The sequence below is a fragment of the Myxine glutinosa genome, chromosome 13, assembly GCF_964187855.1.
Source record: "Myxine glutinosa chromosome 13, kmMyxGlut1.1, whole genome shotgun sequence".
NCBI classification, from domain to species: domain Eukaryota; kingdom Metazoa; phylum Chordata; class Myxini; order Myxiniformes; family Myxinidae; genus Myxine; species Myxine glutinosa.
Window position 1 is genome coordinate 46,664,435 of NC_136273.1, and position 27,242 is coordinate 46,691,676.

The 27,242-nt window shown below is 46.8% G+C and overlaps 1 protein-coding gene across 1 annotated transcript in view; it reads right to left on the bottom strand.

Moving 5' to 3' along the window:
- LOC137438913 (potassium channel subfamily T member 2-like) overlaps positions 1-21,155 on the bottom strand; it is a 463,350-nt gene extending 442,195 nt beyond the window's left edge. The window contains exons 1-2 of the mRNA XM_078767009.1: positions 20,932-21,155; positions 14,705-14,896 (exon numbers count right to left, since the gene is read on the bottom strand). Of these exons, the coding sequence (XP_078623135.1) occupies positions 14,705-14,896; positions 20,932-21,107 (368 nt within the window). The 5' untranslated portion in view covers positions 21,108-21,155. The remainder of the gene's footprint in view (positions 1-14,704; positions 14,897-20,931) is intronic.
- Between the last annotated feature and the right edge of the window lie 6,087 nt (positions 21,156-27,242).

Genomic DNA, 27,242 nt, shown 5'->3' on the forward strand with positions numbered 1-27,242 from the left:
GCAAGTCGATTCTGGGGGGACGTGTGTAGCGGCTACCGCTGGGTTTTCACAATCGCCTTGCACCTATCAAGGACGCGGAGCGATCACCATGCCGGGCTCGTCCAGGACGCCCGGGCAGGCCCGCGCTCAACTTGCCAGGCCTCGGTCGGGACGCCCGGGCATGCCCGGGCATGCCCGGGCAGGCTCGCCCTCAACTTGCCAGGCCGCAGCCAGGACGCTGGGCCACGCCCCCTCTCGCCTTTCCTGGGCAAACGCTCCGGGATAATATGTATATATATTGCTGCCCGATAAACGGGCTTTTCAGAGTGCCTGAGTGTTTGGTTTGATTAAAGCAACTCGGATGAATTCCAGCTTTTTGTCGCGTCCATTCTTCCGATCGACGTGGGAGCCCCAGCTCCTTCACTATCATATTATGAAAAGATCTGGATATTGGGCCATCTCAGATTCAGCCCCTGATGGCTATGGCAGCCATTTTTCAAAATGGCCGCCAGCGGTTACTGTTATGATACATATCTGCTTTACTGGAGAGGAATGCAGGTTGACAGTGAAGGTTTATTTACTAATAAAGGTCCAATAATGGTCAAAGAAAGTGACAATTTGATTTGGTTGAGAAAAAAAAGTTAAAGTGAACTAATTAGTCTAATTAAGACAGATTCTGAATGAAAACCAATGATAAACATACATAGCACTATTGGCTTGGCCAAATGCACATAGCACTATTGGCTTGGCCAAAGGCTGCCATCCAACCAGCTGGGGCTGGGTCAAGAATGACGAGGGGGTGTACGAGCCACACTGGACGAAGCTACCCAAAGCAGCCCACACCTGCTATGAGCTAGTATCGTGCAAGTGCAAGAAGAGCTGTGTGAAGCGTTGCAAGTGCAAAAAGGCCGCACTTGAATGCACAGCTTTGTGTGTGTGTGAGGGAGAGTGCTCACAAAATTGAGAGAACATTAACAGAGCAGACTGTGTCACTGATTCAGAACAATTTCGATATCATACCAAACAGTAAACAGATGTTCACTAGTATGTGAATAACTCGATGCCATGAGTGGCGGCCATTTTGAAAAAAAAATTGAGAATTTTTGAGAATTTGAAAATTGCTGAATTTGAGATGGCCCAATATCCAAATCTGTTCATAATAGGATAGTCTACTAGTGTGCCAAATTTGGTGCTTTCCTCACAAAATGTACAATTGTTATGCTAAGTTGCCCCACTATTGTGCACTGACCCAACACAGGGCTGATGACCTCACGGGCGCTCCGCATGTCACAGCCAAGAGAGATGAGGGTATTGGAAATCATTACTTGAGAGCAAATATGCTTATTTCAAATTCCAGGATGAGGAGTATGGCTCGGATTGACAAGACAAAAAGCTGTGCTATGGCGTATGGCAATACTCTGAACCAAAACACAATGATCCACAGCGTGATCCACAATATTCGAGTGTGGGACTGAGACAATGCTATACGACCAATTGTGTGATGGAAAGTCTCCAATCACCCTTAAACATTTGGTAATGACAAGCAACTACAGTACAGACGCATTATAACGTACACCGCATAATAACAAATAGCACTTTAAAAGAACAATCCCGTTTCACAAATACTTTGCAACTCGAAAACCACGAACAGGAACGTGCAAAATGTGTATAGATGCAAATTAAAGAGGAATATCAGTGCAGATAAACTGAGTAAATTTCTCCCTCTATTATGATCAAACTTGCCTATGAGCTGTCGAGTCTGGGTTTGATTCATTACCAACCCACTAAAAACTCTTCGATTGAAGCTTCGCAGGCATCACAAAGTGTGATGTCCCTCTGATGGACGTTAAGTTGGGCGTTCCGTCTACGAGCATTCGCTGGAGGGCATTAGAGATCCCATAGTGTTCCCCTGAGTAAATTACCAATTTGTGTTCCAATTCACCTTAGGCCTAACGCCAGGCCTAACCAACCGGATTGTGAAAGACTTGGACCAAAAAAAATTCCCCGATGACCCCACAAGACAGTGGGAACTAGAAGGGCACTCGGTGGAGCGCATATCTCTGCCAGGCTGAACAGTTTACGTTTTGTATCCCACCGATAGGCTGGATCTGGATCCGGATCTGAACCAAAATCGAATCGGCTTCTTCTTGTCACCTAACCAACACATCCACCAAGTTTTGTCAACTCGTCCACAACTTTTTGAAATATCCTGGTATATATCGTTTTGGCCCCATCTCTCAATGGTGAAAAATCATTACAAAATTATTTTTAAAACTTTCGCATCCAGATCTGGATTCGGATTCGGATCTCCAACAAAATGGAATTAATTCGTCCTTGTCACAAACCCAACCTGGCTACCAAGTTTGGTCCAAATCCGTCCACAACCTTTTGAAATATCCTGGTATATATCGTTTTTGGCCCTATCAGTGGTGAAGAATCACTTTAAAACTTATTGGATCTGCATTTGGATCCAAATCTTCAACAAAAACTAATCATTTCGTCCTTGTCACATATTCAACTTCTTCACCATATTTCGTCTGAATCCGTCCACAACTTTTTGAGATATCCTGTTCACAGACCTGTTGTTGTGAACAGGTCACAGACCTGTTGAGATATCCTGTTGTTTTGTTTTTCCAAGCTCTCCACGCTTTCCACGCCATCAAAGTTAAGTAATTTGTTCCCGTTTGTATTTTTGTCAAAACTGTATTTTTATTTTACGGTGTGTGTACCTACTGCATGTCTCTAGAAAGATCTCGGTGTAAATTGTGCATACCTGTATAAAATCGTCGGTTATTTCCTGCCGCGTTTTTCAGGCCTGGTATTTTAAGTTTCCTGCCTTGAGGCCTTGTTGTCTTCTCTCAGCGGTCGTTTATGGTCCATTTACTTTCGTTCTCTCGCCGTTTTCTTTTGTTTTTTCGTTTTGTTTTTCCCAGTCTTCTTTTCACCCCACATTTCCTCGAACATCTTACCCTTTGTTTAAAATCTTAATTTAAAAAAAAAAAAAAATTCCCTTCTTTGTTCGTTCTTCGACCACGCGTTTCACCCCCATTTCCCCAAATAGTTTTCACGGTTTAGTTTTAAAATGTTTAAACTTTCCCCTGAAGTGTTGTATTCTATTGTATATTATAACACATTTTTCTTCTTGAAAAGGTTGCTTTCGACTTGCTCACCAAATCTCTTTATTTCAAATAAAAATTCCATCTCTTACAATTCTTCTTCTTCCTTCCTACATTCCCTAAACTCAACTGCATTCCACCCCTCCTCCAACGTTTTCAAAACGGATCTCTGACTCGAAAATCACAAGAAACTCATTTTGCAATAAATGTTTGTTTTCCATGAATCGTCCAACACTTTCTAAAATCCAAACTCTCCCCCTCCCCTCCTAATCTCCCCCCCCTTTCCCCTTCCCTCCTTAACTCCCCCCTCACCCCTCCCCTCCTAAACTCCCCGTTTCCTCTCCCTTCCAACTCTCACCTCCATCTCCTCCAACCTTCTTCCTCGCTCTACCCCCCCCCCCCTCAAACAACAGCTCACTGTGCCTCACCCAATCACCATCAAACCTTTTGTCCTCCTCACCCTTCCCTTTCTCTTAGCTATTCTGAAATCTCTGACACACGATCAACAGCTCTCCCTACCTCCTCCTCCTCTTCTTCCATATTTTACCCTACCCCTCGCCTCCCCTGTCATGTCCTGTATCAGATGCTCCCCCTTCCTCTTCATTAACGGTATGGACCTCAAACATCCAGGGCCTTTGCTCAAACTTGACTGATCTCTCCATACAGGTTGCTTTTGACAAACCAGACTTAATCTGCTAAACAGAAACTTTCCTCCTTCATGATGTAACTGATTCCTTAATATCCCTCCCTGGTTACTCCCTCCTCTTGTATGATAGACCTCAGCCTCGTCCTGGAGGTGGGGTTGCTATCTTTATCAAAAACTCTTCCTAAATCTCCCTGCACTGCCCTCTCTCCACCCCACCCACAGGAGTACCTCTGGCTACGGCTTTCCCTTCACTCCCACCTTTTTTTCATACTAGGGCGTGCCCGTACGTGGGTGCAAAAAAACATGCGTGCAAACAACAACAACAAAAAAAAACTTTGAAACCACGTGGCAGTAACGACCACAGAACCCCCCCCCCCCCCTCTATTTACATGAAATGGTTTGGTCCATTCGCAAAGCCAAAGCGAACGGCTTGCGAGTACGGTAGAACCCCCCCCCCCCCTCTATTTACATGAAATGGTTTGGTCCATTCGCAAAGCCAAAGCGAACGGCTTGCGAGTACGGTGACCATACCTTGGGAACCACTTGTCCGATTAATTTCAAACCTTGAAAAGGCACATCCTCGGGTCCCCAGCAATATACCTGGCAAGTTTCAAGTATATCGGACCCGTGGTTGTCGAGAAACAGCGGTCACAGACAAACACACAGACACACACACATACACACACACATACACACAGAGATTACTGGAATTATAGATAGATGTATGTGTGTTGTGTTCGTGTTGCATTCAATGTGTGTTGCACCGTCCTCCAAACAGTGAGGACTCTATTTACATTTCACTGTCTGACAACATGGACCAACTTCTATCTACTCATCCCAACTCTCTCTTCCTCATATGTGGTGATTTAAATTGTCATCATGCCAGCTGACTGGGTGTAGGTACCTCTCTCACCAGCCATGGCTCCTCAGCAAAGGACTTCTGCGACTCATTGGGACCGACACAATCTGTCAATTTCTCGACCTGGATCTCAGTCAATGGAGTATCTTCTCTTCTTGACTTGGTTATGACTAACTTCCCTGAAAATGTCTGCTGCTCTTCTTCTGCTCCAATCGATTCATCTGACCATATGCTTGTTAAAGTTAACATCTCTCTGGCCATTCTCAGAGAGCCTCCTCAGCGTCGGCGAGTCTGGCATTTCACTCAGGCCAACTGGCACGGTCTGCAAGCAGCCATCAATCAGCTTGACTGGTCTCCCATCTCTACTGCCTCTGACATCAACTCAGCCTGGGAATTCTTCCAAAGTAAATTGCTCTCTCTCATGCACAGATTTATCCCATCTCGTCTTAGGTTGTCATACCCTTCCTCCCGCCCATGGTACATGGAATCTTGTGGTGAAGCAGTTGCCCTGAAACAACTTACCTTCGCCTCCTGGAAGGGAAATCCAACGGAAGGATATCTCATTTCCTTTCACAAAGCCCGGAACAAGTGTGTCTACCCTCAGGAGAGCCAGGAAACAATATATCTCTACCCTCAAGAGTGAACTCACAAACCTGTCTCCCTCTTCCAAATCCTGGTAGCGTCTTGTCAAATCTGTTTCTGGTGTTTGTTCCCCTCCATCCCCTCCCTTACCTCAAACATCCACACAGCTGACTCCGCACGTGAAAAAGCTGAATGCCTCAACTCTGTGTTTGCCTCAAAATCTTGTGTCCCAAACCCATCCCTCTCTGTACCTACCAAACCAAGTCATACCCAGCTGCTCCTGGACGCTGTGTCCTTCTCTCCTGACAAGATGGAGAAGTTTCTGTCAATCCTCGACTCTGATTCTGCAACTGGACCAGACGGCGTCAGCTCACGGGTCCCAAAATCCTGCTCTGCTGCTCTTTCACACCCTCTCTCTCTGTTCTCTTCACCCTCTTTTGCTCAAGGTCATCTGCCATCACCATGGAAATCAGCCAACATTACCGCTTCACACAAAAAAGGTGCAAAAACAGATCCTTGCAACAACATACCAATCAGTCTTCTCCCAATTATCAGCAAAGTCATGGAATCCATCATTGCTTCGGATATCAAATCCTTCCTCTTCTCCAATGGCTTGATCTCTGATCATCAATTTGGTTTCAGACCAGGTCACTCTACTCTGGACATGCTGCTTCTGCTGTCTCAACAATGGATGGATGTCTCAACTCTCACCGCAGGCAGGTAAGGTGGTCTTTCTGTCTTCTACCGACTCCTATCTGGCCTAGCTTCCTCAGCTCTATCTGTGCTCTGTCCCCCAAATATTCCTACAGGTCGCACAGGTTCTGCCAGAAACCCTCTTCTGGTGAAATTGCCAAAATCAAGACTCTCTGCTCACCTTCGCTCCTTCATTCCTCTTTTCTGCCACCTCTGGAACAAACTCCCTCACCCTCTTCAATCCCATTCCTCCCTCCAGGTCTTTCAAACAGCTGTTCACCACCATCTCTTATCTTCCCCCATCCAGAACCTTGATCTCTTCTATCCCCATTAATTCACCCCAGATCCACTTCTTTTTTTTGAAATACCAACTTCTTTCCTGGAAGTTCTCGCAGGGCCCATGTGTTTTATACCTTTCCCCACCCCCACCCACCGCCTTCCCATGCCTCCTCCCCCCAAGCCCTCCCCTTCCCACAGATCTTCCGATGTCCCTGTTCTCTGCTGTTGTACTTGTGTGCTTCTTTTTTCTTTTTTTTGTATACTGAATCGAGGCTTGTGAAAGAGCTGACATTTATTTCACAAACAAATCAACCAAACAAACAAAATATATAAAAAGAGGGAGCGGAAGACAAGAGAAGGGGAAGCACACAAACACTTGAGGGCACACAACATTTAAGAGCAGGGAGATGTGTGGGAGGGAGAGGGCTTGGGGGGAGGGCGGTGGCAGAAGTATCAAACACAAGGACACCAAGGACTTCCAGGACAGAAGTTGGTATTTCAAAAAAGTGGAATTGGGGTGAAATTAGCAGGGATAGAAAAGATCAATGTTTTGGATGGGGGAAGATAAGAGATGGTGGTGAACAGCTGTTTTAAAGACCTGGAGGGTGGAGTGGGATTGAAGAGAGTGGGGGAGTTTGTTCCAGAGGTGGGAGAAAAGAGGAATGAAGGAGTAAAGGTGAGCAGAGAGTCTAGATTTTGGCAGTTTAACCATAAGAGGGTTGCAGGCATATCTTGTGCGACCTGTAGGAATATTTGCTGGACAGATCCCAGAGAGAGCTGGGGGGGGCAAGGCCAGAGAGGAGTCGGTAGAAGACGGAAAGACCACCAACCTGCCTGCGGTGAGTGAGTGAGAGGCCCTTGGAGTTAGCTTCATCGCGGGAGATTCCAATGATTCTGAATGCTTTGGTTTCAACAGCGTGAAGACGAGCTAGGTGTGAGTCAGGTGCACCAGCCCAGAGGGGAGAGCAGTATTCCATTGAGCTGCGGATGAAAGCCTTGTATGTGGTGAGGAGCTCAGGTGTGCCAAGGAAGGACTTCGCACGACGGAGGATGCCCAGTAGGCGACTGGCTTTGGAGGCCAGATTTGAAATGTGGTTTTCCCAGGAAAGATCATGGCAGATAGTGAGACCCAAAAAGCTTGAGTGACAGAACTTCTTGGAGAGGATTATTCAGAAAGTGGATGGGAGTGTTGTCCAGTCGGTCTTTTCGGAGAGACATCGCAGGAGTGTGAGATTTGTCAGGATTGAAAGACATGTTCCACTTGTATGACCAGTCTGTGATTTTGTCCAGGTCTGCAGAGAGTGAGGAGGCTGCAGACTGCCGATCTGAGGGATGAAGAATGGAGCGACAGAGAGTAGAGTCATCAGCAAAGAGATAGAGAGGATTTTCAAGAGAGTCAGAGAGATCATTGATGAAGACCAGAAAAAGCACAGGGCCCAGAACACTGCCTTGGGGAACTCCAGCCTGAACAGGAAGAGGAGATGAGAGAAACCCATTCAGGGCCACACGTTGACTACGACTAGAGAGGAAGTCCGCCAGCCATGTGTGGAGAAAGTGGATGGGAGTGTTGTCCAGTCGGTCTTTTCGGAGAGACATCGCAGGAGTGTGAGATTTGTCAGGATTGAAAGACATGTTCCACTTGTATGACCAGTCTGTGATTTTGTCCAGGTCTGCAGAGAGTGAGGAGGCTGCAGACTGCCGATCTGAGGGATGAAGAATGGAGCGACAGAGAGTAGAGTCATCAGCAAAGAGATAGAGAGGATTTTCAAGAGAGTCAGAGAGATCATTGATGAAGACCAGAAAAAGCACAGGGCCCAGAACACTGCCTTGGGGAACTCCAGCCTGAACAGGAAGAGGAGATGAGAGAAACCTATTCAGGGCCACACGTTGACTACGACTAGAGAGGAAGTCCGCCAGCCATGTGTGGAGATTTCCATGGATACCAAAAGAGAAGAGTTTGGTGAGCAGAGCGGGGTGCCAGACCGTATCGAAGGCACGTGATATGTCAAGGGAGACAGCTCTAATTTCCTGTTTGGCATTGAGGACCTCCATCCATTGTTGAGAAAGCAGAAGCAGCATGTCCAGAGTAGAGTGACCAGGTCTGAAACCAAATTGATGATCAGAGATCAAGCCATTGGAGAAGCGGAAATATTTCATATCTGAAGCAATGATGGATTCCATGACTTTGCTGATAATTGGGAGAAGGCTGATTGGTCTGTAGTTGCTGGGATCTGTTTTTGCACCTTTTTTGTGCAAAGCGGTGATGTTGGCAGATTTCCAAGCAGATGGCAGATGACCTTGAGCAAAAGAGAGGGTGAAGAGAACAGAGAGAGGGAGTGAAAGAGCGGAAGAACAGGATTTTAGGACCCGTGGGCTGATGCTGTCAGGTCCAGTTGCAGAATCAGAGTCGAGGGTTGACAGAAACTTTTCCACCTTGTCAGGAGGAAAGGACACAGAGTCCAGGAGCAGCTGGGTATGACTGGGTACGGTGGGTACAGAGAGGGATGGGTTTGGGACACAAGATTTAGAGGCAAACACAGAGTTGAGGCATTCAGCTTTTTCACGTGCGGAATCAGCCGTGTGGCCGTTTGAGGTGAGGGAGGGGATGGAGGGAGAACAAACACCAGAAACAGATTTGACCAGACGCCACCAGGATTTGGAAGAGGGAGACAGATAAGAGAGTTCTGTCCTGAGAACGGAGAGATATTTTTTCCTGGCTCTCCTGAGGGCTTTGTGAAAGGCTCCTTGTTTCCTTGTTTCGGACTCCTTGTTTCGGGCTTTGTGAAAGGAAATGAGATTTCCTTCCGTTGGATTTGCTTTCCAGGAGACGAAAGCAAGTTGTTTCTGGGCAATAGCCTCACCACAAGATTCCGTGTACCATGGACAGGAGGAAGGGTATGACAACTGAAGATGAGATGGGATAAATCTGTGCATGAGAGAGAACAATTTACTTTGGAAGAATTCCCAGGATGAGTTGATGTCAGAGGCGGTAGAGATGGGAGACCAGTCCAGATGATTGATGGCTGCTTGAAGAGCGTGCCAGTTGGCCTGAGTGAAATGCCAGACTCGTCGACGCTGAGGAGGCTCTCTGAGAATGGTCAATATGGTCAATATGGGTCTCTCTCCCCATATTGTATGTTTTGTTTGTCCGATTGTTTTTTTTGTGATTGATGTTAGCTCTTACACGCACCTCGAACTTGTATACAAAAAAAAAAAAAGGTAAACATACAAACAAACAGACAGGAGTGAAAACGTAACCTCCACCTCCCTTTGGTGGTGGAGGTAATAATTGTGACTGTTGAAGTCGTAGTCGTTGTTTCTATTATGGGCAAAAAGTAACTGCAAGTTGAAGTATATGTGTATCAGCATGTGAAATATTATTTATTTACCTTTGCAATATGTCATGGTGACATACACAGAACATTAGGGCATGCCTCATTTATGGACATGGTGGGATGGGGTAAGGAGTACTAGTATAATTAAATTTAATTAAAAACCACCATGATTGCAGAATGGTGCAAAGGTGACTTATTCATATTTGAGTTGTCTACTCTGAGTTTATTACTGACAAATCACAAACTCGAATTGGTGATTCACAGAAATCATTAAGTGTGCCTTCTTTCGAGGGATATCAGGCTCGGTGTCTCATCCACTGAGGATGTTATAATGAATGATAAAGATCCCACAATGTCTTCACAAGAGTAGGCCATTCCTAACCTAACCTGTAACATGCAACATTGATGAGGTCTGCAGTGTAATATGCAGGAATTGCTACCAAGACCCGCTTTACTCAGACAGTCCAACAACACATGTGCAGCACTGTGCCTTGAGGGCTGAGTTGGAGCTCTTCCTTCTCAAGAGAGAAAGGCCAAGGCGAATGCAAGAGCAAAGACTTCTCCAAAGTCTATAACTAGAGAGTTCATAGAACACTATACACCACACAGTGTTGAAGTATATACTTCAATTTAAATAAAGTAATGATTTTAAAGATCATTTAAAAACCGGAAGTTTAGCACTATGAAGCAGTTGTACACACCACCTTACTTAACATGTCCAAGTACTGCGAAACGGAAGGGTTTTGAAAGTGCAAAGGGGGTGATTTATGTTCTACAGTGTTCAAGTGTATAATTCAACCTAAATTAAAAGCAAAGATTGTAAAGTCGTAAAAATAAATACAACACAACAACATGCATTTTAAGGCCATTTTCCCTGCTAGAGCGGGGGTTAGCCTTGCGGTCCCCATGACAATCTTCTCCATTTTGCCCTATTTTCTGCATCTCCCCCTTGTTAACCCCCTTGCCCGCATTTATTCTTCCACCATCTTTAGCCAAGTCTTTGTCGGTCTTCCCCATCCTCTACTTCCTTCTACATTCATTTCCATCACTCTTCTCAACCAGTCACTTTCATCCTTCCTCAACACATGACCAAACCATCTCAACCTGTTCCTCTTCACAGCATAATCACAGGCTCTATTCCCATCATCTTTCGCAATTCATCATTTGTCTTCCTCTCTCTCAACGATACTCCACACATCCACCGAACCATTCGCATTTCCACCCTTTCCAGCCTTCGTTGCTGCTCTACGTTCATTACCCATGTCTCGCTCCCATAAATCATAACACTTCTCACACATGCAGCATACACCTTTCCCTTCAGCTTCAACGACACTCCCCTCCTCATCAGCACGCCACTCAGTTCCCGAAACTTCTTCCATGCACATCTCACTCTAGCAACCGTTGCCGAGTCTGATCCACCTTCTCCATTCAGCATGTCTCCGAGGTAGCAAAATGTTTTCACACCTTCCAGCTTCACGCCGTCTCCAAGATCCAACTCAACATTTCCCTCCATCTGCAGCTCAACCTGTTATATAAAGTCGTAAAAATAAAATATGTATTGCGGAATTTACCGCTATTGACGGATTGTATATTACACCACCCTATCATACACGTTACATTAGTTATTCATGCCTGTTTTATGTATACATTAAGACCTCCTTTAAAACAGTAAGTTTCCTGTTTGGAAAGATTTTCAATTATGTTTGACAGCCAGACAACAACAACAAGAACATGCATTTTAAGGCCATTTTCCCTGCTGGAGCGGGGGTTAGCCCTGCGGTCCCCATGACAATCTACCCATTTTGCCCTATTTTCTGCATCTCCCCTTGTTAACCCCCTTGCCCGCATTTCTTCTTCCACCATCTTTAGCCAAGTCTTTCTCGGTCTTCCACATCCTCCACTTCCTTCTACATTCATTTCCATCACTCTTATCAACCAGTCACTTTCATCCTTCCTCAACACATGACTAAACCATCTCAAACTGTTTCTCTTCACAGCATCAATCACAGGATCTCCCTGTCAGACAGACTGCCAGACAGACAGAGTAAAATAAAATCGCACCCGTGTCTGAAGGAAGCGGATTCAGTTTGGCATTTTAATATGAAATAGACAAATCCTAGAAACGAATGACACCCATTAGAATTCCTCTTTAGAACCCCTGAGAGCTTAGAATTACCCTTTTGAATCACCCTTTTAGAACTACCCATTAGAACTACCCATTAAAATTAACCTTTGGAACTCTTTAGAACTACCATTTAGAAATAACCTTTTAGAATTACCCTTAAGAATCCATTATAATTACCCTTTATAACCCATTAGAATTACCCTTTAGAATTACCCTTTAGAATTACCCTTTAGAATCACCCTTTAGAACCCATTAGAATTACCCTTTAGAACCCATTAGAATCACCCTTTAGAAACCATTCGAATTATCCTATATAACCCTTTAGAATTATCATTCACAACCCTTTAAAATTATCTTTAGAACCCATTAGAATTACCCTTTAGAAGAACCCATTAGAATTACCCTTTAGAATTACCCTTTAGAATTACCCATTAGAATTACCTTTTACAACCCTTTAGAATTAGATTTTTTTATTTAGAACCCTTTAGAATTATCCTTAAGAATTACCCTTTAGAATTAACCTTCAGAATTACCCTTAATAACCCATTAGAATTACCCTTTATAACCCATTAGAATTACCCTTTAGAACCCATTAGAATTATCTGATATAACCCTTTAGAATTATCATTTATCATTTACAACCCTTTAAAATTATCTCTTAGAACCCATTAGAATTACCCTTTAGAATTACCTTTTACAACCCTTTAGAATTACATTTTAAATTTAGAACACTTTCGAATTATCCTTGAGAATTCCCTTTTAGAATTAACCTTTATAATTACCCTTAAGAACCCATTACAACCCATTATAATTACCCTTTAGAATCATCCTTTACAATTCACCTTTAAAACTCCTTAGAATTACCCTTTAGAATCACCCTTTAGAACCCATTAGAATTACCCATTAGAACCCATTAGAATTTGGTTAGAATTACCCTTTAGAAGCTATTAGAATTATCGTACATAACCCTTTAGAATTATTATTTACAACCCTTTAAAATTATCTTTTAGAACCCATTAGAATTACCCTTTATAATTACCTTTTACAACCCTTTAGAATTACATTTTTCATTTACAACCCTTTAGAATTACATTTTTCATTTAGAACCCTTTAGAATTACCCTTTAGAATTACCCTTTAGAATTACCTTTTATAACCCTTTAGAATTATATTTTTAATTTAGAACCCATTACAATTACCCTCCAGAAGCCATTTGAATTATCCTTTGTAACCCTTTAGAATTATTATTTACAACCCTTTAAAATTATATTTTAGAACCCTTTAGAATTACCCTTTAGAATTACCTTTTATAACCCTTTAGAATTATATTTTTAATTTAGAACCCATTACAATTACCCTCTAGAAGCCATTTGAATTATCCTTTGTAACCCTTTAGAATTATTATTTACAACCCTTTAAAATTATATTTTAGAACCCTTTAGAATTACCCTTTGGAATTACCTTTTAGAACCCTTTAAAATTACCTTTTTAATTAAAACACTTTAGAATTATCCTTTAGAACCCATTAAAATTACCCTTTAGAACCCCTTACAATTATCTTTGAGAACCCATTAGAATTACCCTTTAGAACCCATTAGAGTTGCCCTTTAGAACCCTTTAGAATTCTCCTTTAGAATCCTTTAGCATTACCCTTTAGAACCTTCTAGAATTACACTTTGGAACCCTTTAGAATTAAACACGTTGGGTTAGAAAGGTTTCCGCTTCTTCATTTTTACGGATGGATAGAAGGAAGGACATAGGCACATAGCCAAATATTGAATCGGCTTCACCGTTTAAAAATGACCTCACTCCTCTCTGCTGAGGTGCGATCGGGACTAATTCAAAGGCAAAATACTGCCAGCCGGCAGGTTTGTTTTCCGTTTCATGGTCAAAATATAAAAGTCAATTTCAAAAAGTTGTTCATCGATCATTCACTGACGTTTATGGACGGACAGGTGGACGGACAGGTGGTCAGGCGGATAGACGAACATGAACCAATTGCTTAACCCTGCTTCTAGATTTGCATGTGCAGGGTAACAACACTTAAAATCAAATAACTAGACCATGTAATGTTTCTGTTTATTACAACGAGATTACTCCACATCCAATGCTCATGACATGAAATCCATGCACTAAAAATCCATTACAATAAAACCTAAACCTCCCATTCCTCCTTACCCCACTCTCACACAATTTCAGGAAGGTAATTGAAGGCTCCTGCTCCTGCCGATTACGTTTTGTTCATACACTCTCTCGGTCGGTGCAAGCAAAATAACACAGATAATTTGGAATAATCACAACCACCCAAAGTGATACCTGCTTGTAGCCACCATGGTTCACCTTCTGCTCTGATGTTATAATGACACAAATGGTCCACCTTCGTTCATATATATAAGCCCCTCCCATATGAGATGACCAGAATCATTTGAGGGCTTCTCCTCCAGCACGCTCTGCCGAATTGTGAAAAACCGCAAAGAAGTCTAACAGAACTGCGGTAGAACCATTCCGGTATGAAAAGCACTTAGGGTAAAGAGGTCGAGTAGAAATTGGCACTTTGGTTACAAATTGGCCAAATTGCTGCTCCAAGATGCACGACAAAACACTTTCCGGAAAAAAACATCATAGGCGTATAAAAGTGGAAGGAAATATAACCGAGTGTTTACATACAGACTCACTGACTGACTGAAAGAGCTCATACCACACCTGAACTTCCAGGTGAGTTAAAACAAACCGAGAGTTCGGAATAATAAAAAGCAAGTTGTAAAACATACATAACATGAAAACCAAGGAGGAACACCCAAGAGGCTCCAATTAGAATTCTTCTTTGGTTTTTAACTATCTTACAATAATACTAAACTTCGATGATTGGGAGTTCACTTTGCCAAGCAAAGCTAATTAAACTGGAGGTTTGGCGTTCCCATGAGGGCACCTAGCTCGTGATACTGGGACTCCAGGTTCAAATCCTGTACAAAGTGTTTATTTTTTCATCATCTGTCACGTCTTCCAATCTGTCACGTCGAAACACGCAATAGCAAAAAGATTATTAATAAATTCAGAAACACAAAGACAACTGGAATGGATAGATGCAAACCTGTCATCCTGCGTCCAGGATTGTTCCCCGAGGAGCAGATCCCTGAAGCGATAGCGAGGAGGCAGAGGAGGGACCCCACTTTCCAGTTCTCCCATCCTGCTCACTGCAGCGCTCAGCTCAGGTTCTGCCCTAGAGGCTTCAGGGTCGCGAAACCGCTCCTGGGGCGGGTCGATTCGAGACCTCCGTGACGACCTGTCGGGGAGACAAAGGTGTAAGCAGTGAGCAGGACAGGATTTGGAAACACACAATACAGACGGCAAGATGGGCATGGCAGAGTGCATGGGTGAGTATTCGCTGCCTTCCACACTACGATTCAAGCATGGGACTGTGTGGTGCTGCTACATTGTAGGGAAGGGAATGAGAGGGAGGAGTGGGGAAGTGCACACCGCACGGTCATAGAAACATATACAGTATAAATATACTGCCTGTATATATGCATACACATACATACATATATAAATACACATACATACATACATACATATATAAATGCACATACATACATATATAAATGCACATACATACATATATAAATGCACATACATACATATATAAATGCACATACATACATATATAAATGCACATACATACATATATAAATGCACATACATACATATATAAATGCACATACATACATATATAAATGCACATACATACATATATAAATGCACATACATACATATATAAATACACATACATACATATATAAATACACATACATACATATATAAATATACTGCCTGTATATATGCATACACATACATACATATATAAATACACATACATACATAAATATAAATATACATACATATATATAAATACACTGCCTGTATATATGCATACACATGCATACATATATAAATACACATACATACATATATAAATACACATACATACATAAATATAAATATACATACATATATATAAATATATTGCCTGTATATATGCATACACATACATACATATATGCATACACATACATACATATATAAATATACATACATACATATATAAATATACTGCCTGTATATATGCATACACATACATACCGGTGTGTGCCCCGGTTTAGAATAGGTACACCGTATCCCTGCGTGTCGTAAGAGGCGACGAAAGGGTTGGCGTCAGGAAGGGCATCCGGCCATAAAAGCATGCCTCAAAAAGGGATCCATGATGATTGTCATGGGGCCCACAATGCTAACCCCCGCTCTAGCAGGGAAAATGGCCTTAAAAAGGGAGAAAAACAAAATACATACATATAGAAATATACATACATACATATATAAATACATATACATACATAAATATACATACATACATATAGAAATATACTGCCTGTATATATGCATACACATACATACATATTGTCGCGTGAACCCTTTGGTTAATACCAGGGCTCGCGGAGGACCGAACGGCTTTAATGGAGGCAACGACCAAATACGGTTTTTTCTATAAAAGCACGGGAGAAAGAAGGGAAGAGGAAGAAGCAGCAACAGCGCGTACCTGTAGAGGGAATGAACTCAAACGGGAATCCGGGTTGAAAAGGAAATGGAAAATAATACAAGGATTTATTTGCAAGGATAGCGGGACAGGAAAATACGCAATGATAAATAAAATGTCCTAAGCGGGACGTCCCCACTCGCACTTCGGATACAGCACAGGGGAAATTAATTAATAAAAATAAAACGACGTGTAATGTTCTGTGGGGTGCGGCCTTATCTGTCAGTCGTCAAGGAATCGTCGGCTCTAAGCACGCAAGCCCGCCGCGGCTTTGATGTCGGCGGGAAACAGGCCTCGATGCGTGCCATCAGGCCTCACCGAGCGCCTCGCTGCAAGCCCCTCGCCAGTCGCACGCGAGTTCCCGTCCGCTCACAGCACCGAAAGCACCAAAAAGCACCGAGCACCGCGACGAACCAACAGCACCAAAGGTCCAACGCAGGGCTAGCGATCTCCACACGAAGCCGATCCAACGCGGAGAGAGTCCGAATAACGCCAGGAACGCACAGAGAGGGAACTGGCCGAGACAAGAAGAAGCCAAGAGAGCCAAGAGAGCCAAGAGAGCCAAGAGAGCCAAGAGAGAAAATGTCGTACAGCACGTCCTCTTGTCCCCTCGTGTGTGTCGTCAAGTCTTGCTCGCCCCCAATCAGAGCCTCGTCTCTCGACCTCTCAATCGTTGGTGCTTTCTCATTGGCCAAGTGCTTCCCGCCCTCCATGTCACGCCACCCTCATGGCCAACCACCAGTCCTTCCCTTCCTTACAATCACGGGGCAGTTCTCTGTCCCTCCTATGGACCAATCAACAGTCCTCCTGGGCGTGGCTCTCAGCCCGCCACGAGGCTGGTTGCTAGGCCAGCTGGTGGTGTTGCTGGCTGCGGCCCCATCGGCGGTGCCCTGGCCTGGCTTCCTGCCTGTTTTCCAAAGTCGTTGTAGTAAAGGAGGGGAATTATTTAAGCCCGCCACGAGGCTGGTTGCTAGGCCAGCTGGTGGTGTTGCTGGCTGCGGCCCCATCGGCGGTGCCCCGGCCTGGCTTCCTACCTGTTTTCCAAAGTCGTTGTAGTAAAGGAGGGGAATTATTTAATGTTGCACGAAGGACCTATCTAAGTGTTCATATGAGTGCGTTGCCATAAGGGACACAGGTTTGATGACAGAGGGGACGACGAACAAAGGAATCTTATCCATATCCCTGCACTATTTAGCACGCCCTGCTCCCTCGTAGCGGGGACATCAATACAGCTTATACCGACAAACCGGACTAAACATAGAACTTATTACAGGTAGATTCCCTATCACGACAGTCGGATACTTACCTATACAGATCTATCTGGCTCTAGATATTGCTCTACCCAAATTCATAACACACATATATAAATATACATACATACATATATAAATACACATACATGCATAAATATACATATATATATATATATATATATATATATATATATATATATATATATATATATATATATATATATAATTCCACTAATCTCTGTGTGTGTGTGTGTGTGTGTGTATGTCTGTGTGTGTGTTTGTTTGTCTGTGACCGCTGTTTCTCGACAACCACGGGTCCGATATACTTGCAACTTGCCAGGTATATTGCTGGGGACCCGAGGATGTGCCTTTTCAAGGTTTGAAATTAATCGGACAAGTAGTTACCGAGCTATGTCCAAAAAACGATTCAACCAATCAGAGAGCAGCGAGCTATCACGTGTGCCGAACGTGCCGAACAGACTCTGCCTCGGACGGCACATTTGAGAGCGTATTCATTTATTTCACGTTGGCAAACTATGTTGGCGTTAAACTATGTTTTAAAACTAATTAAAACTAATTTGCGATTCTTTCGCTTTCCTGCCCGTTTGTGCACGCTATGGCGATTTCTTTACCAAACTCCGCAAGCCGTTCGCTTTGGACCAAACCATTTCATGTAAATAGAGGGGGGGGGATTGTCACCGTACTCGCAAGCCGTTCGCTTTGGACCAAACCATTTCATGTAAATAGAGGGGGGGGATTGTCACCGTACTCGCAAGCCGTTCGCTTTGGACCAAACCATTTCATGTAAATAGAGGGGGGGGGGGGGATTGTCACCGTACTCGCAAGCCGTTCGCTTTGGACCAAACCATTTCATGTAAATAGAGGGGGGGGATTGTCACCGTACTCGCAAGCCGTTCGCTTTGGACCAAACCATTTCATGTAAATAGAGGGGGGGGATATAATTTTAGATATATATATAGTACGGGCATGCCCTAGTATATATAAAATCGGGAGGTTAAATCAGATGCGGACATAGCTTCAGGATGGTCGATCTTTAATTCTCGATAAACTTTCGACCACCAAAGGTCTTCTTCTTAGTCTACAGAAACAACAGGCATGTATATCAGACAAGTATGTATAGTGCATATCACTATACATACTTGTCTGATATACATGCCTGTTGTTTCTGTAGACCAAGAAGAAGACCGTTGTTGGTCGAAAGCTTGTCGAGAATTAAAGATCGACCATCCTGAAGCTACGTCCGCGTCTGATTTAATCTCCCGATTATTTATTTAATGCAAATGAGACGCCATGCTCGTACTGTGGAGTTTCTACAATTTCTCACAGTTATATATATATATATATATATATATATATATATATATATATATATATATATATATATATATATATATATATATATATATATATATATATACATATATACATATATATATATATACATATATACATATATACATATATATATATACATATATATATATATATATATTGCCTGTATATATGCATACATACATACATACATAAATATACTGCCTGTATATATGCATACACATGCATACATATATAAATATACATACATACATATATAAATATACATACATACATATATATATATATACATACATATATAAATATAAATATACATACATAAATATAAATATACATACATAAATATAAATATACATACATAAATATAAATATACATACATAAATATACATACATAAATATACATACATAAATATAAATATACATACATATATATAAATATACATACATATATATAAATATACATACATAAATATAAATATACATACATATATATAAATATACATACATATATATAAATATACATACATATATATAAATATATATATATATATATATATACATACATATATTTGCGTATGTTCTCTATACATATATATGCATGCATATACATATGCATATACAATGCTTTCTATACATATACGATGTATTGTGTATGTATATATATATATATATATATATATATATATATATATATATATATATATATACATATATATATAGAAGTAGGTTGTAGACCGCAACCGCCCAAGGTAGTACTACCGTTCTGACTTAGGAGCGTTAAAGTGGTGCCTGGAACCATCTTACACTCTCTGTGTAGGATCGCTTGTCTTATTTTCTGTCTCACTCAAACTACAGCAACCGTACTTTAATCTAGTAAAGATTTTAGGCTAGCTTTAATCTCTCTTTCTCGCAAACAAACACTATACTCTTTTATTTGAGGCATGGCGTTGATGGGGGCTGGAGAATCCATGCCTGCAGCCTCCAACTTAAACAATATTATATATATACACGTTTTCATGTTTTGTATACACACACATATATTTTATATATATATATATATATATATATATATATATATATACGATGTTCTCCATACATATATATATATATATATATATATATATATATATATATATATATATATATATATATATATATATATATATGTGCATTTTAATGCATAGAGTACATCGTGGTCCAACAAAAGCTATAATGCCTGAACACTGCTAGCGATAACCTGCCCGGATGACCATTCCGCAGAGTCAGCACGAGGGATGCGAATGTAATAAAACGGGAGACGGAATGCGTGCTCAGCACAAATAATGAACGTTACGTGCATTGAATTCGATAGCACGAAGCGCGTACATGCACAGTGTAAACTGCAAGGCGTGCTGAGGACGACGAACACGTACTGCGAAGACAAGACGTAGACAACACAGTCACTGCGAAACCGCGTCGCAGGCACGGGAATGGGCGGAGCTTGTAACGCGGAAGGCGTGGCTTGATACACGCCCGCCCAGGCGATCACACGAGACGCAGGTGGGGCGCAGGGAATCCCGCACGAGGCAGAGTCGTGGTGTGACTCGTCGATCTGTCCCCGCCGATACAGCTGAGCGACGGACTCGCGTTTATATATCCTCGGGCATCACCATGACAATATTGGAATCGCTCCACCTCGGAGCCTGTAAATGTAATGTACGACAGGAAGGTGCGGCAGGAAAGGGTGGAAGCAGACCCCCGTCCCCCTCAAATAGCGCGGATTACATCTCCTTCAGCCCTCAGGGGATGCTTTGTTTGCATTTATGGGATCAAGGGATCACCCTTTTGACGGCCCACGAGTGACGTCATAATATAACCACAAGTCAGCACTTTTCTATAATCTATGGTTATACAAAAATGCAATACAGAATATCAGCCGGGGGTGATTATTTACCTCCAGGTGGTTCCACAAATAGCCTACATGCCACCTGTGATGTATTTTATGAATGAATGAATGACGGGTAGTCGGATGCGGAGGTGCCTCGAGTAGTTGACAGACCGTAAACACGACCCGGTGTTATGAAGGATCAATATAATGTGAGAACACGACCCCGAGCGGAGATGGAGGACATGTCGAGACGCACCTGCTCGGGAAGCCCCACGATTGAGCCCCCAGGTTCTCGTTCCCGCTGAACGACTCGTTCGCGATGCCGACGTGCGGCGCGGGAGATGTGCGTGCGGGAGTTCCGCTGGTGCTGCGGGTGCGGGACGCGGCTCCGAGGCGAGGAGAGGCTCCGGCGCGGAACATATAGGGCAGCATCGTCCCCGCGTCGTCCGACAGGATCCGACGCTCACAGCCGATCTTACCTCCGCGACATCCTTAGCGAGAGTGTGCGACGGTACCGGCGCCGGGGTGTGGTTAAAGGTGTGCGTGGGATTACGGAAAGGAGGGGTGCGAGGGGCTTCCCCACCGCGACGAGCTCCCTGGGTAAGGGGGTCGACACATCGGTCACCCACCCTGGAATGGACCCTCCGGCTCCAGGCACCTGGTGCTAAATCAAAGGACCTTCTTCCAAGTTTCTGAACTCGAATAACCAATCACTGTGATCTTCACTCCGCCATTCCACGAAGTTCCATTTGCTCTGCCTTCCCTGCAGATCCCAACCGCTAATCGATTCATTCCCGATCCGCCTATCAATCTTCCCTGATTCGTGGTAATTGTATCAATACGTTCATGTCATTTCCGGCACGACTCGTATCAAATGCAAAATTTGTCCCCAAGCCTCCATCAAATAATTTTGGAAAATTAAACTCGACAAAGGGAGTAACTTCGAGCTCTTTACCGATGTGAACCATAAACACACAACGTGCCTTGGGGGTCACAATGATTACGGTGCCGTGCTGAGATCCGTGCTGTGAGCCGTGCTGAGAGTCGTGTTGCGAGCGGTGCCGTCGTGTGAGCCGTGCCGTGCTGCGAGTCGTGCTGTTCTGCAAGCTGTGCGGTGCCGTGCTGTGATCTGTACTGCGAGCGGTGCCGTGCTGTGAGCCGTGCTGTTCTGCAAGCTGTGCGGTGCCGTGCTGTGATCCGTACTGCGAGCGGTTCCGTGCTGTGAGCCGTGCCGGTGCCTGTGAGTCATGTGAGCAGTTCTGAGAGATGTGCTGAGAGCCGTGATGTGAACTGTGCCATACTGTGAACTGTGCCATGCTGAGAGCGGCTCTGCGAGTCGTGCTGTGAGCCGTGCTGTAAACTGTGCCGTGCTGAGCCGTGCTGTGAGCCGTGCTGTGAACTGTGCCATGCTGTGAGCCGTGCTGAGAGCCGTGCTGTAAACGGTGCCGTGCTGTGAGCCATTCTGCGAGCCGTGCTGTGAACTGTGCCCTGCTGAGAGCCGTGCTGAGGGCGGTGCCGTACTATGAGCCATGGTGTGCCTGCGAGTCATGTGAGCAGTGCTGCGAGCCATATGGCGAGCCGTGCTGTAAACTGTGCCGTGCTGTGAGCCGTGCTGTGAGCCATGCGGCGAGCCGTGCTGTGAGCCGTGCTGTGAGCCGTGCTATGAGCCATGGTGTGCCTGCGAGTCATGTGAGCAGTGCTGCGAGCCATGCGGCGAGCCGTGCTGTAAACTGTGCCGTGCTGTGAGCCGTGCTGTGAACTGTGCCGTGCTGAGCCGTGCTGTGAGCCGTGCTGAGAGCCGTGCTGTGAGCCGTGCTGTAAACTGTGCCGTGCTGAGAGCCGTGCTGAGGGCGGTGCCGTGCTATGAGCCGTGGTGTGCCTGCGAGTCATGTGAGCAGTGCTGCGAGCCATGCGGCGAGACGTGCTGTAAACTGTGCCGTGCTGTGAGCCGTGCTGCGAGTCGTGTTGCGAGCGGTGCCGTCGTGTGAGCCGTGCCGTTCTGCGAGCCGTGCTGCGAGCCGTGCCGTGCTGTGAGCCGTGCTGCGAGCCATGCTGAGAACTGTGCCGTGCTGTGAGCCGTGCTGCGAGCCATGCTGAGAACTGTGCCGTGCTGCGAGCCGTGCTGCGAGTCGTGTTGCGAGCGGTGCCGTCGTGTCAGCCGTGCCGTTCTGCAAGCCGTGCTGCGAGTCGTGCTGTGCTGCAAGCCGTGCTGAATATTCAAAGTGGAAACCACAGCTTTGAAAGTAAAAGTGATGGAGGAGGATGTTTCACTTTCCAGGTGAACATATTTTGAACGTCCTCACGACTCACGAATGATGAGGTCATTACCTCCGCCATCAAAGGTGGATGGGATGAAGGTGATGTTTTCATCCCTGTCTGTCTATCAGTTTGTGAACAAAATATCTCACAAAGTTGTGGACGGATTCGGACGAAATTTGGCAGAGATGTAGCGTATGTGACAAGGACGAAATGATTCGATTTTGGTGAAGATCTGGATTCGGATCCGGCTACTAGAATTTTTAAGTGATTCGTCAACATTGAGTGATATGGCCAACCAGGTGGAGGTATGCTCTCCACTGAGTGCCGTTCTAGTTTTATTTGATTTCCTACAATCCCAGCATTATTTACTCTTTACAGAGCGTTGGTGCTGCTGACGCAGGTTGTCGGCATAAAACGTGGAAGGTTTTTACCCACTGGACCGATGGCACAATGGACGTCAAGCGAGGAAGCGGCACGGACAATATTTAGCTCACCTGGACTTTAGTCCGCGATCCGCGGAGCTTTTGCGATCGATCAGTGTCCGTAGTGAGTGTGTGAGTGAGTGAGTGTGTGAATGAATGAAATGAGTGAGTGAGAGTGATGAATGAGTGAATGAGTGAGTGAGTGAATGAAGAGTGAGTGTGTGAATGAGTGAGTGAGTGAGTAAATGAGTGTGTGAGTGAATGAGTGAGTGAGTGAGAGTGATGAATGAGTGAATGAGAGTGAGTGAATGAGTGAGTATGACTGAATGAAGAGTGACTGCGTGAGTGAATGAATGAGTGAGTAAATGAGTGTGTGAGTGAGTGAGTGAGTGAATGAGTGAGTGAGAGTGATGAATGAGTGAATAAGTGAGTGAATGAGTGAGTGAATGAATGAGTCCGTAAACACGACTCATTATCACTTGAACGTTGAACCAAACACACCATTTTGATGAAACTTCGCCACAACCTTCACGGACTAAACTTTGTTCACGGCGTTAAAAAACAAAAATCAGGGCTTAGAGTCGATAGGTGCTCTTAGCCCCCCAAAATAGGTGTTTACTATTTTGTCCGCTCCATATTTTGTGCGTCATCCACACCTATCAGGTGCTTCCATGGTTCTACCAGGTGTGCCCGAGGGTTCTACCAGGAGTGCCCATGTTTTAAGAAACAAAAAAGTCTTTGGAATGACTCGGACGGGGTTTGAATCCCGACCTCCCACATTCAAAGCGGACGCTCCAAATCGAAACCATTACCGCACCGATGACGTTGTGGTGCGGGAGCACACACATTGAACAAAGGGGCCACAACGCTTTGGTTATTATCGAGCTCTTTATTCATTGCTCACTCATCCGCACTGGCCCGCTCCGGGCTGCGCGCCCGGTGTATATCCCGCGGCCACGCCTACCCCTCGGGCGTGGCCACCGCCCACTTGGTGCGTGGAATGATGCACTCACGCCAGTGAGCTTTCGTGTCCGCCACACGCGCCCCCCCCCCCCCAGAATTCCCTCGCACCTGGAGGGCCAGTTTGCGGGGCAACCGGATGACCCGGCCGAAGCGCCCTCTGGCGACTGGTGGCGTCCGGGGTGCAGGGATGCCTCCGGTTGCACCCGGGGTGGGTGCAGGACCGGGGGGCGGCGTGCCGGCGGGCCTGGGCGGTGCCGGGGGTCCGCCCACAGGGGGGCGGCCCCGACGCGGAGGCCGAGCCACCAGCGGTGGGTGGTCCACGTCGAGGTGGGCCGGCTTTAGGCGATCCACCGAGACGCGGTCGGGAGTGCCGCCGATGTCCAAGGTGAAATGTTTCACCCCGGTCTCCAGCACGTGGAAAGGCCCGTTGTACGGGGGCCGCAGTGGTGTCCGGTGGGCGTCATGCCGGCCGAATATGTACTCCGCGGTGCGAAGCTCTGGGGCGACGTGCGTAGGCGGGTGCCCGTGGTGCGCCGTCGGCACTGGGGCGAACCTCCGGGCGGTCTCCTGCAGCGCGGAGTGCTCCTGCGCCGCGGACCATGGTGCAGTGGGGTCAGGGAGGAACTCGCCTGGCACCCGCAGCGGTTGTCCGAAGACCAACTCCGCCGCGGATGTGTGCAGGTCGTCCTTGGGCGCCGTCCGGAGGCCCAGCAGGACCCAGGGGAGCCGGTCGACCCAGCCGCCGTCGCGGAGGGTGGCCCGGAGCGCGGCCTTCAACGAGCGGTGGAACCGCTCACACAGGCCGTTGGCCTGGGGGTGGTAGGCCGTAGTTCGGTGCAGCTGGACCCCGAGACCGACGAGGTGAACTGAGGGCCGCGGTCGGACGAGATGTCCGAGGGGGTGCCGAACCGGGTGACCCAGGTGGCGATGAACGCCTGCGCGATGTCCGCCGCCGTCGTCGCCGCCAAAGGCACGGCCTCCGGCCACCGGGTGGTGCGGTCCACCATGGTGAGGACGTGGGTGAAGCCCCGCGAGGGGGGCAGAGGTCCCACCAGGTCCACGTGCACGTGGTCGAACCTACGTGCCGGCACCGTAAACGGGGCCAATGGGGCCTGGGTGTGCCGGTGCACCTTCGCGCGCTGGCACGCGAGGCACGTCCTGGTCCAGCCGTGGACAGCCTTCCAGAGGCCATGCCAGACAAACTTGTCGGCGACCAACCTCTGGGAGGCCTTCGTGCCCGGGTGGGACAGGCCGTGGATGGCGTCAAAAACCTGGCGCTGCCAGCCCGTGGGCACGATGGGGCGAGGCCGCCCGAGGGAGACGTCGCACAAGAGGGCCGCACCGTCGAACGGCACCTTGGTGACGCGGAGGCCCGTGACGGCGGTCCGCAAGGCCTGGACGCCGGGGTCGGCGGCCTGGTTCGCCGCCATCCGGGCATAGTCGATGCCAACGTGGACTGCGTGGGCGACGGACCGGGAAAGGCAATCCGCCACCGGGTTGTCCTTCCCCGCGGGCGACGTGCCGGATGTCCGTCGTGTACTCGGACGCGGCCGAGAGGTGACGCTGCTGCCGGGCCGACCACGGCTCGGCGACCTTGCCCATCGTGAAAACCAGTGGCTTGTGGTCGATGAAGGCCGTGAACGCACGGCCCTCGAGCAGATGGCGGAAGTGCCTGACCGCCAGGTGAAGCCCGAGAAACTCGCGGTCGAAGGTACTATAGCAGCATTCGGGCGGGCGAAGCTGCCGGCTGAAGAACGCCAACGGTTGCCAGGCACCACGCACCCATTGCTCATGCACCGCGCCCACCGCGTAGTCTGAGGCGTCGGTGGTGAGGGCGATCAGTGCATCGGGCGCCGGGTGCGCGAGCATGGTGGCGTTAGCCAAGGCGAGCTTCGCGCCCGCGAATGCCGCGTCCATCTGCTCGGTCCAGGTAACGTCACCTTTGCCCGGCTTCCCTCGGAGGGCCTAGTGCAAGGGGCGCAGGAGCTGGGCGATGTGGGGCAGGAACCGATGGTAAAAGTTTACCATGCCCAAGAACTCCTGGAGCCCCTTGATCGTGCGGGGGCGCGGAAACCCCTTCACCGCCTCCACATTGGCCGGTAGGGGGCGGCCCCATGCCTGGTGACGCGGTGCCCCAAAAAGTCGATGTCGGCGACGCCGAACCGGCACTTGGCAGGGTTCACGATGAGGCCATGCTGGCCCAGACGTTCGAAGAGCGTGCGGAGATGGTGTAGGTGCTCTTCGCGGGACGCGCTGGCGACGAGGATGTCGTCCAGGTACACGTAGACGAAATCCAAGTCGCACAAGACGCTGTCCATTAGGCGCTGGAACGCCTGAGCCACATTCTTCAAACCGAAGGGCATCCGAAGAAATTCGAAAAGGCCGAACAGTGTGATGACCGCCGTCTTCGGGATGTCCTCCGGCCTGATGGGGACCTGATGGTAGCCGCGTATGAGGTCCACCTTCGAAAAGAAGGACATGCCCGCCAACCGGGTGGAGAAGTCCTGGATGTGGGGTGACGGGGTAGCGGTCGGGGGTGGTGGCGTCGTTGAGGCGCCGGTAGTCCCCGCACGGTCGCAATCCCCCGCCGGGCTTTGGCACGATGTGAAGCGGCGATGCCCAAGCACTCTCGGAGTGCCGCCCGATGCCGAGCCGCTCCAGCGTAGCGAACTCCGCTTTAGCTACGGCGAGCTTTGTCGGCTCGAGGCGGCGTGCCCGGGCGTAGACTGGTGGTGGGGATGTGGTGTTCCACCCCGTGCTTGACGGCCCCCGCCGAGAAGGTGGACCGCGTGAGGGCCGGGAAACCCGCGAGGAGGCGGGTGAATTCGTTCGCTGCCGGAAGCGTACAGATGAACCTGGCCGGAACCGAACCGCTCAGCAAGCCGCTCGGCGAGCCGCTCCGGGAGCTGCTCAACGAGGTGGG